The sequence below is a fragment of the Balearica regulorum genome, chromosome 1 (genome assembly GCF_011004875.1).
Source record: "Balearica regulorum gibbericeps isolate bBalReg1 chromosome 1, bBalReg1.pri, whole genome shotgun sequence".
Taxonomy (NCBI): Eukaryota; Metazoa; Chordata; class Aves; order Gruiformes; family Gruidae; genus Balearica; species Balearica regulorum.
Window position 1 is genome coordinate 77,899,408 of NC_046184.1, and position 11,982 is coordinate 77,911,389.

General features: G+C 40.1%; 1 protein-coding gene across 4 annotated transcripts in view; it reads left to right on the forward strand.

Moving 5' to 3' along the window:
• The window catches only part of ARHGAP8 (Rho GTPase activating protein 8), an 86,670-nt gene extending 75,665 nt beyond the window's left edge, over positions 1-11,005 (forward strand). For all 4 annotated transcript variants that reach the window (XM_075760077.1, XM_075760088.1, XM_075760097.1 and 1 more), the window contains 3 exons: positions 596-724; positions 3,534-3,637; positions 10,323-11,005. In XM_075760077.1, the coding sequence (XP_075616192.1) occupies positions 596-724; positions 3,534-3,637; positions 10,323-10,520 (431 nt within the window). In that variant the 3' untranslated portion in view covers positions 10,521-11,005. The remainder of the gene's footprint in view (positions 1-595; positions 725-3,533; positions 3,638-10,322) is intronic.
• Positions 11,006-11,982: the final 977 nt, after the last annotated feature.

An 11,982-nucleotide genomic window follows, 5' to 3' on the forward strand; every position in this document is an offset into this window, starting at 1 on the left:
AGAAATGCTAGCGTTCTTATCATTAATCATGTAACTATTTGTAACATAAAATAATAAGAACACTAGTACAGAAACCTGAAAGATAGCAACAGGCACTTAACACTTACTGAATAGCAAGTCATCAGTTGATGTCAGACCAGAGCTTACAAAATCCATAGCAGCTAATGAATGATAAGGTTTGAGTCAAAAATGGCCTGTTTGTTCATAAACACTTCTATTGTCTCTATGCACTTTGAGTTACTGTAGTTACAAAGTACAATGTCTTTGTGTCATTTTACCTCTGGTGTTTTTCCGTGGTTACGGCAAAGAAATATAATTTTACCTAATAATTTGTGAAATGTAGTGAGATAATTTTGAAAGTCACTGACTTCCCCATGAAGTCATTTAATGAAATGCCTTTATGGGAGAATCTCTTATAGCAAGATTAATAAAACTCTATGAAAAAATACAAAAAGAAAATGCCAGGAGTTACCAGCAGCAGAAACCCAAGAGGTTTTCTGTTCAAAATGTAGTATGAAACAGTTTTTAAGCAGTAGTTTCAAGAAAAAGTAAAACATATGATTGAACACCTTTTTTCTTCTTTTTCTCCTTTCAGGCAAGTCTGTGAATTTCGATGATTATCATGATATCCATATTCCTGCTGTTATCCTAAAGACTTTCCTTAGGGAACTCCCTCAGCCATTACTAACGTTTGAGTGTTACGATCATATCCTCGGAATCACCAGTGAGTATAAATAAGGTTTAGAAAAACTTATACAGCAAGTTGAACTGGACCTGGCTAATTCATAACCGCTGTTGTTTGTTAACCATGACGCAGTTGTGGGTATGTAACATTATTTGTGCTTCACTGCAGCCACGAATGGACAACCTCATAATCTGTACCAGAGCAAGGTGGTCAGGGTTACTGAGACCCTCTCTGCTTTTTACAAGGTTTACTGGTTTATCTATATATTATACTGTATTATTAAGAATTAGATCAGACTTGTCACTGTCAGGGCTCTGGTTTTATGTCATGGCACAGCACTGAGTCAGTCTCAGTGATACAAGTTATGTTAAAGCAGCTTTAGTTTTAGCAGCAGCCTTGGCAGAATGGTGGGAACAAAATTTAGTCAGTCATTTGTATGTTTCTTTCCTTTTTGTTCCTTTTTTTTTTTTTCATGAGGAGGGGATTGTTTTTATTGGAACTATTCCTATGGCATAACATATTGGGAAGAAAGGATCTAAAGCCATGGGAAGAGAAGACTTTGATTATCTAAAATCTGGCACCACATGAAACTATGAATTATAAAACTTTAATTACATGGCCTTTGTCAGGAACTAGAATTTTACAATGCTAGCAAGGCCTAATAGATGGGGTTTGAATATCTGAAATTCCAGAATACCTGAGATTTAGTACCCAGTACTTTTAGAGACTGGTATTTTGCCACTCAGGCTACAGTCAAGCTAGCAGGGAACTAGTAAAGCTTCCAGTAACAAGTCACAAGCACACATTTTTCCAAAATGTGCTTTTTGAGGAAATGATGTATATTATAGTGGAGTATGGCTTCCAACAGAGTCTGTTAGCATACCTCTGGTAACCGTGGGCTGATGCTGTTGCAAAGTGTGGGTTATCGGCACTATCATGACTGTTGCTGTTGGGATAGGTCACTAATATAATACAGGTTGAGGATAAATCTCAATGGCGACATGTTTGTAAAGTGCAGAAGTACAGCAAGTTTACTCTACCTAGATATACTGGGTAAATTCTGGGTGAAATTTTTAAACTGTACCCATCACTAGCATCTGCGCGTACTGTTTCATGACATTAAGTTTATTCGTGTATTTCCATTAAAAAACTTAAATCAGGTCATGTTTGGAATCCCCTGAAGTTCTGTACCGTTTTGCTATTTGCAAGTCTGTAGATCACCACCTTCCAAATCAAGGATTCATCTGTCCACATGTTAAATAGCTCAGGGCATTGAGAAAAACAGGTCTGTTCACAGAAATGGTAGAAATGGAGAGACTAAAGGTAGTCACTCAGAACTGGAAAGAATAGGGGAAATTTGGAAAAAGGATATATAAATGCTAATTTTTAGCGAATGAATCTTGTGCTGACTTTCTGGACACGATATTACTTTGTGATAGAGCTAACTGAAAAATGAGAACAAGTCTAAAAAGAGTCTGAGAGCAATGCATTGTCCTAGGAACACTGGGAGGTTTTGCTGGGCAAAACACCTGTGAAATGTTCATTGCATGTTATTTTTGCTTACTGTTGTTTTAAATGTTGTCAAAATATGTTGAGAAGTGGAGTTTAAGAGAAATTGTCCTTGGGCTTTCTTGTTATGCAGTGTGATGTCCACTATCTTTTCTTGATGCTGTGGTGAAATCCTGATTTTAAAAGATCTTAAGCTTGAGAGCCAAGCTGGACTGCAGCAAAGGCATATTCTCTGTGAATACAGTGCAGAAGGGAACTTTGAAGAGGTGTGATTGCAGGCAGCTGTCTTGGGATGATTTGAAAATTCCCATTCTGTCTTCTGGAAGACACCAGAGCAGTGTGTCATGTATCTATTACATCTCTTAACAAAAAAATTCTTGGGATTCAAATTATCGTGTCCTACAGGAACTGGTAGCTTTGCAGTAGAAAAAATGTCAACACAGCTCACCACAGTATAGCTTCATGTACTTAATCCAGAGCCTAATGGAATGTTTAACATGCTGAAATTTTGTGCACACATACTTATGCACACCTCTAACTGTGTCAGGGAGAGGGAGAGAGAAATGCAACAAAGGCAGAAAAAAATCAGCACAAATGGGCTGGTCAGGTGTGATTATAATCATCAGACCTTTCTCCAAATTGGTGTTAAACTTCCAGTACTAGAATAATTACAATATTCGGGGGGGGGGGGGAGGATGGAATCACTTGGAAGAGTATTTGAAATATTATCCAGTGTTAGTGTAATTCTCACCCAGACTGTCTAGATGATGCAAGGAGTTTGGGGTCCAGTTCTGCTTTTGCCCATCTGTAGAAGTGAGTTCATAAACCTGCTTAGGTTCGTCTCTAGAAAATTCTTACCCACCCAAGTGGCCATCTCATAATTTTTTGCCAAGACAGAAGAGATTCCTGCAGAATCACAAAAGTGTTTTTAAAGTTAGTAGAGTGCCAAAAGAGCATTTTGGGCAGGACTATGTCTCAGCAAGAATAAAAACAGAGCATAAAAAGTAGACGTCTGGATTCAGTGCGTGGAGAGATAATGGGATTCAAATCAAGACCTTTGAAAGTCCTTTCTAGCAAAGAAATTACCTTGGCTATTTCACTGAATCGAGAAAATACTCTGACAGTCAATCTTAGCCAGATATATGACAATACAAAATATGATAGGGTCATTCAAAGGGATAACCCTAACTTGTTACTGTGGTCTTGGAGGTTAGTAGAGCTGAATTTTTTGTCAGTTTTACAGATGGATATCTAAAGTAATTCCAGCAGATATAAATAAGGTATTATTTCTTGGTAATATTTTGATGTGTTGGAGCTAAGACTGACTTTGCTATTGCAGGTGTGGAGAGCAGTTTACGAGTCACCAGATGTAAGCAAATCATTCAAGGACTTCCTGAACACAATTACGTTGTTCTGAAATATCTGATATGCTTTCTCCATATGGTGAGTATAGGCAAAATTTCCAAAGTGGCGCCAGTCTTTTCTTTCTAAATCTGTTCTTGTTAATTCAACATTGAAATCTCCACAGAAAATAAAACTGAAGAATTTAAGAAATGTAGTGAGGTGGTGGTGCAGTACATGCCAATGGAGTGAACCCAGAATGCAGAACCCTCCAATTCTAATAAAAGTCAGTGCTAAACAATGGTCTGGCCATCCCTTCACCATGAAATTCTTTAGATGTAAAGAAAACTACTGTGTAAATTTAAATGGAACTGTGCCTGTACTGGAATATTTTAAAGTCTTGTTCCCCCTTGCTTCCCCAACTCCACATTCACAAATGTGTGGGTTTTATTGATTTAGTTTTTGGGGTTTTTTTTCCTACTTTGGAGAGAAAAAAAGCCTGAAAATAGTGGTTGTGTAATTTTCAGTGCCGCAGAAAAACTAGGTGAAATCACCTTTTTTCTCCAAAGTATAAATCTTGAACAACTAAAACACCAAATAAATTAGTGCCATTTTAGAAAATGATAGAAATATTAATGAGCTTTAAAACAACAGTCAACAAAATATTTTATATTAAATCTTACAAATAACATTTTCCTGTTTAAAATAGCTTTTCATCCTGTAATTTACTACAGTGCTAAATGAAAAACTTTAACTGTGCCATTTTGCAAGTATTTTTGGTATGCTTCAGGATAAATGAAATCTTTTGTCCTACTTTTTGATTTGCTGATTTTTTTTTAACCCATTTTTGGAAACCCCACAAGTGTGAGAGTTTGGGGAACATCTATTACAAATAGTTCTACGGTTAGCCTAGTGACATCTTTTGGTTGCCAGGAAAAGACAGTAATAGGAGTGTAAATTTCTCTTCCTTCTCCCTTATGCAATGCATTGCCTTTTCCAGATTGCATTTTTCAAACCCGGGTGCCTAAAATTGAGGATCATGGTGTAGCTGACAGCTAATTAAAGTGATCTGGCCTTCAGAAGTCCTAAGAGCCCATCGAAGCAATCATATATGTGGAATGATGCTGATTTTCACCAGTGGAGGAGTTGGCCCTCAGTAACTGTTCTTGGGTTACAACCATGTTTGCCATATTCCAGCCTGTAGCATATTTCAAAAACAAGTACATTTAATCCCTTTTTCTATCAAAACACTACAGAAAAGCAACATTGAAGGGAACACATTGATACGACCCTCACTCAGACAGCACTTGCAGGGTTCCTGTAATACCCGCACGTTCGTTTAATGTTGCTTAGCTGAACTCTAATGCTATTAAGGAAATCCTCATGTCATTTGCTATTATTTTAGCAACTGATATCTCTCCTCAGTGTTATGAAACGTGTAAGTGACTTTGTTCCGATAATAGATGCACCATCTCAACACACTTCTTAAGAGCCGAGCACTTGAGGTGTTAATGAGGTGTGCAAAAGTACTACATAGTGTTTTCTGTAATTGGGCAACAGCACACAGCATTATTTTTGACTATGCCTTGTTATGTAAAGCACAGCATCGAGTTGATGCTAGTGCTCAGATCTGCGATTTTTACTGATCCATGGCTTTTCATCCTTAATGTCTCAGGGAATATTTGCATTTGGAAAGGTCAAGGGAACATGAAACAATCTAGGAGCTAGAGATTTCTATTCACTGCAGATCGGTGTGCTGCACAAGCTGCCACAATTCAAACTTTAACAGAGCACTTTGCCAATAATCCTAGTTTTTACCTGCAAGCATCAACCTTCTTACATATAAGAGGCAATTTAATTCTCAGCCTTGAGTAGTGCAAGAGGTACTTGTGGTAATTTCATGAAGTGGGATGAATTGTAATCACTAGATACAGGTTTTGAACACTCAAGTTTGATACAGGCTTGTGGAAGAAGGAAAAAAAAATCCCTGTTTTCTCTGCAGTCTCAGCCCCCTTACTTAATGAAACAGCTCCTTCTAGTCCAAGGGTGCTACAGCAAGACAGTGCAACTCCTACAGAAGTAACAGAATTGAATTTCAAAAATAGGTCCAAATCCTTTAACCTTAGATTAGCAGTGATTTTGCCAGTAATGAGCCCAGCGTGCTGTGAAAGGTATAAGCTGCCCATCTCCACTCTGCAGCGCATCTGGCTTCTAGAGAGGGATTTGCAGGGTCCTCTTGGAGCTGCAGTGGACTGAGGTCCCTAGGCAGAATTGGGCAACTAGGAGGAAGAGGGAAAACAAATTCAAAACGTCAAACTTGGACCAACTAGAAAAAATGGACAAGGTTTTGGGGCCCATGAGCTACGCTTCAGATCTGTAATTGAAGCAGCAAATTTAAAGCCAAGTACAAGCTGGAAAAAAAATGCTCTGAATTAATGTTTTGTCCCAGTCACCTGTCCAATTGAAAAGTATAATTAGCACCAGCAAAGCTTGGGGGTGGCTGGAGATGACGGGGCATGTTGGGAAGGATTAGATGACTAAGCCTAATGGAGCAGATACAAGCAGTTGGCACATTTGCAAGGTAGCTGAAAGCGGGGGATAGAGACTTATATTTCCAGTCAGTTTGTGGGCATGTTCTAATATCTAGTAATTTTCTTTTCAAAATGTTTTGTGGAGTATCTTCCAGCATTGCAACTGAGTGTTGTTCTTCAGACCCAGCCAGCAGCTAAGCACCACACCACTGCTCGCTCACTCCTCCCCACATCGCTGGCATGGGGAGGAGAATCAGAAGAAAAAGTTAAAACTCGTTGGTTGGGATAAGGATAGGTTACTGGGACAGCAAAGGGAGAGGAAAACAACAACAGTACTTATAACAGAATATACAAAGTGGGTGATACACAATGCAATTTGCTCCCTGCCCAGAACCTGATGCCCAGCCCAGCCCCAGGCAGCGACCCCTCCTCCCCGGCCAGCTTCCCCCTTATATACTGAGTGTGATGTCATGGTATTGATTACCCTTTTGGCTGGTTTGGGTCAGCTGTCCTGGCTGTGTCCACTCCAGCTTCGTGTGAAAATGGACTTTATCCAAGCTGAAAACCAGGACACTGAGAAACCAAAGAGGTGGTGATGTCCCTGTATTTTTAAAACATGATGGTAATTGGCTGTTTCTACCCCCTGTATTTCACTGTTTAAGTTCATTAGGTAGTGTATTGGCTGTTTGGTTTCACTCCTGCAGTAGCCATGAGGGTGCTGGGATGAAAGTATTTGGAATCCACAAATCACGACAATTTTGCTGGGGGGAGCTGGGTGTTTATTCTGGGATAGTGAAGATGTATATTTTGCATTTGTTGATGTGGCACTAAATCTTCAGTGTTTATTCCCAAAGATGAGGTTTGCAATGTATAAGTTTTATCTTCCTAGAGGTCCTTTTTTCAATATAGGCTTCATAGCTTAATGATTTTTCTATACATGTTCCAATGAAAGGAGGAAAAAACTCAACAAACTGGAGCTGTGTAGTGCTTTGTTGTAATACTTTTCTGTGATGTTCAGATGATTCCTTCAGAGATACAATCTCAAGGTCCTTGGAGAATTGTCTTTTATTAGCTTGTCAAATTGGCAGAGCAAGCATATTCTCATTTGAAACAGAGATGATGGTTACTAACTTTGAGGGAATCAAAGAAGGAGTCACAGGGGTTAGTCCAAATGCTAAAGATGTCACTTGTATTTCTTAGATAGAACGTAGCTTGGGGGTGCAGTTATTTACAGGGATAGCCCATAAAGAGATTGCATGCTGCCCTTACATGGCCTAGCACTGGAACAAAACATCAGCTGCACACGATGGTGGTGTAGATGAAGTGGATGTGTTCATGTCATTTGAGAAAGAAATCTGGCACTGGAGCAGTGAGGAGGTTGAGATGGTGTGAAGCCCGATCCCCTTGGAGACGGATAAAGCCATTACCACCGGTGTCACAGGGCTTCCTTGCTTGCAGCTCTTGGTGAGCCAGCCAAGATTATCATGGAGAGAGTTGGATTCAGTTGCATACTTTTTCTTGGATCTGCTGAGGAAGGGATCACTGTGTGTTTTGGTGTAAAGCAACGTGCCGCGTCTCCCTTGAATTCCTAAGTGTCAGCCTCGTTGATGACTCACACATAAGGCTTAGTGTAGCTCTGCCTCAGATGATATAATCGCTGTTTCATTTTATCTTAAAGATTTTCTCTCTCAGGGAGGAAGCTGTGTCATGGGTATTCTTGTTGATCATTTCAACACTGACTGTCTCCTTGAAATGTTCACAGAGCAGTGGTGGATGGGAAGAGATGGTTTAATCTTGGAGTTAGAAACATTATTTGAAATAGTTGGCCTAAAGAGAAAAAATAAATCTAGCTCTACCAGCAGGTCGCAGTAGTGTTGCTTTGAGTTGAAACATTGGCCTTTGAAGGCCACAGCTAGGTTAAGCTGGGTGTGTTTCAACTAGCACTTGAAGATAGCACCTGTACATGACTTGTAGGATGGAGCATGTCAGGGAGCCCTCCCAAAAAACAGAGGAAGACAACTGCAACAGGTCTGGCTCCTTCCAGCCTCCACAGTCCTCCTGTACGATACCAGATGCTTCTGGGCCATCACAGGGTACTTGCCCTGTCTACACTTAAGGTACCTGCCCTAGGATATACAGCACTTATCTTTGGTTTTGTGCTATAGAAAACACAATGTGATGGGCTGTAGCGCTCACATTATTTTAGAGACTGTCAACTGAAAGAAACACTAAAAAATAATTTGTCCTTGACCCACAGGGGTTTCACATGTACAACATTACACAGTGTGGATGCAGCCAGTATAAGCCACCTCACCCAAGGGCCAGAACGCAATCCTTAACCTTGTTTTATTTATTAGTATCCAAACGCCAGCTTCATTGTCCAGCTACCTTCAGGGTAATATCTAGGTCTATGTCTCCTTGTTAACAGGGTACTTACTCATCGTTGCCCTAGTCGTTTTCCCTCATCAGTTATTTTGGTAGTAGTTTAGCTTTTGCTACATTGCTGTGATATAATGAACTCTTGTTTCAGCTGATCTCATCTGAAGCAGATTAAATGAACAAGATGGGCTTGTTGGTTTTTCTCTGCAGTTAAATAGTGCATTGAGAGTGGTCTGTGAAGGTCAGCAGGTTATACGTGGTTCGTGCTCTAGAGAGAATGATGTGGGTTTTGCATAAGGTCATGAAGCAGGCATTGCCATTTAATCTGACAACTTTTTACTCTCGAGTTGTGAAGTCGATCCTTTGAAAAGGTGGTTATGGCACCAGTATCTCCTTCCTTTATCCCGCCCTGCTTCATGACCTTAAAAAGAATTGAAGCCTTTAATCTTTGTAGGGGAAGTAGCATCACGGTAGCTCTGATGTCCCAGAAGGGTAAGATTGAGGCAAAGATTGAAGGGAAAAGTGGTACCTATTATTGGAAAAATTAATATGGTTAGGAAGAAAATTTTATGGTTTTGGGCACATAAGTGCTTCTTCATGTCCCCCAAGGAAAAGAATTCCATCTTGCGCACGTGTCTAAAGGGCATTATATCCCCTCATGGCTGAGCAAATATGCTTTTTGCTAGGTAAAACACTGAGAAGGGTGGGACTGCGCTATAGGAGATAGAGGGGATTGAAACCTGTGTTACCGGGCAGAGGGCAACTAGAGTTTATGCATGTGCTAAGAAATGTTCACATGATCATAATGTTTCTTACATTTTCGTCTAGTGCCCTCAGGCTTTTCATAGTACTACAGAGCTGCCTTTTCAGGAGGCTTTATGGCAAGGCAGAAGTGGAGAGACACTGAGAAGTAGAATTTTATCTTTCCTATTCCACTTGAAATTGTAGCAGGAAGAATACATGGGAGATTTTGCCCAATAATTCCTTGTTTTGTTCTGAGATGACAGATTCAGAGTAACCTGTACATGGCAGTTTGTAACTGGGTGGTCTTCCCAAGTCAGATTACTGATCAACAACTGCAACCATCAGCCTGAGAAGAACTGGCTGAATTACCTAGGTCAGGAGGAATCAAGAGCACCTTCAGGTTGCTGGGTCTTTACGATAACAGAGAAGTTGCCAGATAGGACACCCAGACCATATTGGGCTTTAGATACCAGCCATGCAATGCAGGAGAGCAAAAGATGCACAAATTCCCTGCCAGGCTCACACAGAAAAAAAAAACCAAACTCCTGCTACCCAGGTCTCGGCTCATATCCACAGACAGAAGTAGGACACATCATCCAGGTGCAGAACAGATTTCAGTGCTGTGAATTTTACCTCCAGCCCATTTTCACCTCCATTGCTTCAGAGGAATTGGGTGGATGTGGAGGAACTCATGCATCAGTGGGAGGGAATAAAAATCCTTCTAAACTCTTGCAAACAACTTCAGAAGTCCTCAAGGTTTATTCTCTGGAGGACTTAGTACTGAAGCAGATGGGATAGCTGTTTGCTTGTGCTATCCTTCCCTGCCCCCCAGCAGAGATAACAATAGATTTCAAATAGAAGGATTGAAAACAATTGATTTTCCTAGCGTAAGGAAACAATTCAGCCTTTTTGCTTGACTTACAGACATCTTACCTTGCACTTGAGGGACACAGACTCCGGTGGACCATAGCTCTAGGCTGCATAGTCAGCCCTGAGGCTGTTAAGAAGCCAGTGATGCCTGCGGCCGGGGCCTCCTCCCATCACGTGTTTATCCTCAGTACAGGGTGGTGTCTGGTCTCTCACTCTCTGGGGCACATGTCTGCATATACCTATTCATGTTTATGTTTTTCCAGGTTTCACAGGAGAGCATATATAACAGAATGACAGCATCCAGCCTGGCCTGTGTCTTTGGTTTGAATTTGATCTGGCCATCGAAAGGAACAGCCTCCCTGAGTGCTCTGGTGCCTCTGAATCTCTTCACTGAATTACTGATAGATTTCTACACGAATATATTCAACTCCCGAACAGTGCCTGGTGAGGTCTTACCTTAGTGCTCCCAGAAAGTAAAATGGAGTATGGCTGCGTGAGGGAAAGGTCTCTGTGCCTCGACTGGTGGGAGCTTTATATTCAGGGCTCTCTCCTGTGCAGAAAACTTTTGATACGGAGTTAAGTTTCTATAGCTTTCCAAGTACCAAAGATGTTGGGAGAAGCATGCTGCCCCATATATTCTTATCACATGGGGGAGAATATGTACATGAATATTCAAAGACCAACAGGTCAAAGTGAATCCCCTTATTAACTTGAGCAGCTGACAAAAACTAGTATGTTACAAAAATCATGACACTACTTGCCAGTCTGTCATTTCTTTGGGGATCTGGAGACCTTACTATGTGGCATTATTTTCTGCATGGGCAGAGCTAAGTTCTGGACCACTCCTGAATGTACATTCTTTTCTTTTTTTTTTTTTTTTTATTTGAATACAAGTTTGTTAGAAATTTCCCTATTAAGTTAATAAAAATGGAATCAATTTTTAAGATACTAACATTTCGAAACTATTTTTCCATATATTTAAGTGTCTTGTTTTACCAAAAAAAAGGTGTGGGCAGTTGTGGCACGTCAGGTTTGCAATTACCATGGAGAATAAAGTGTTTCCTGGGTAATTTGAGTTGTGCAGACAGCTAAATAATTATGCTTGCAAATATCTAATATATGCAGTTAATCACTGTAGCTGCACATGCGAAGTGTGTGGCAGGTTTTTTTCTTATTATAAGTTCAAATGGAGAGCAATAATCTCAGGGGTTTTTTTTCTCTAAATGCTTGGAATTTTCATCAGTGGAGTTCTATCAGAGAGTACCCAATACAGAATATAGACTAACTTTGAGAGGGGTACTCCTAATGTTTGGGCTGCATGCTTTTGCAGTTTGAGTTGATAGGAATTTGCTCTTCAAATCGGTTTCTCTAGAAAGCAATAAGAGCAACAACTTGGATAATATACCTAATGTCATTTTTATACATTGAAAGTCTATTGTTAGTCCCAATGTGAATAATTAGCCAACATAAAGGGAGAATTTTCAGTGTTTTCTTTCTAACTATGCTATTAATATCGCTTGTATTTGATGAACTGTAACACACTGCTATTTCATTGTTTAACACTGATTGGTAATGGTGGTGTAACAAAGTTATCATTACAGTTGCCTGCAAAGCAAAAGAAAATTAACCAGTGGTAAAAAAAAAAAAAAAAGTAAGTGGTATTTTCCCCAATGCTCTGGTCTCCCTGCTTCTGTGCAAAGCAGAGTGACTGTTTAGGCTTCTGTAAAAATAATAGTCCCAGGAAGACAATTTAGGCATCCCTCCTCTGCAAACACAGAGGCACTTTTTACCCTGTAGGCTCTAGCGAGTTGAGGGTTTGTACGCCTGTGTAAAGGGTGCAACAAAATTTCATTGCAGAGGGTAAAGAGGGTTTGTTCTTGTCAGCATTTTCAGGAAATGAAAATTTTCAGGAAATGAAACATA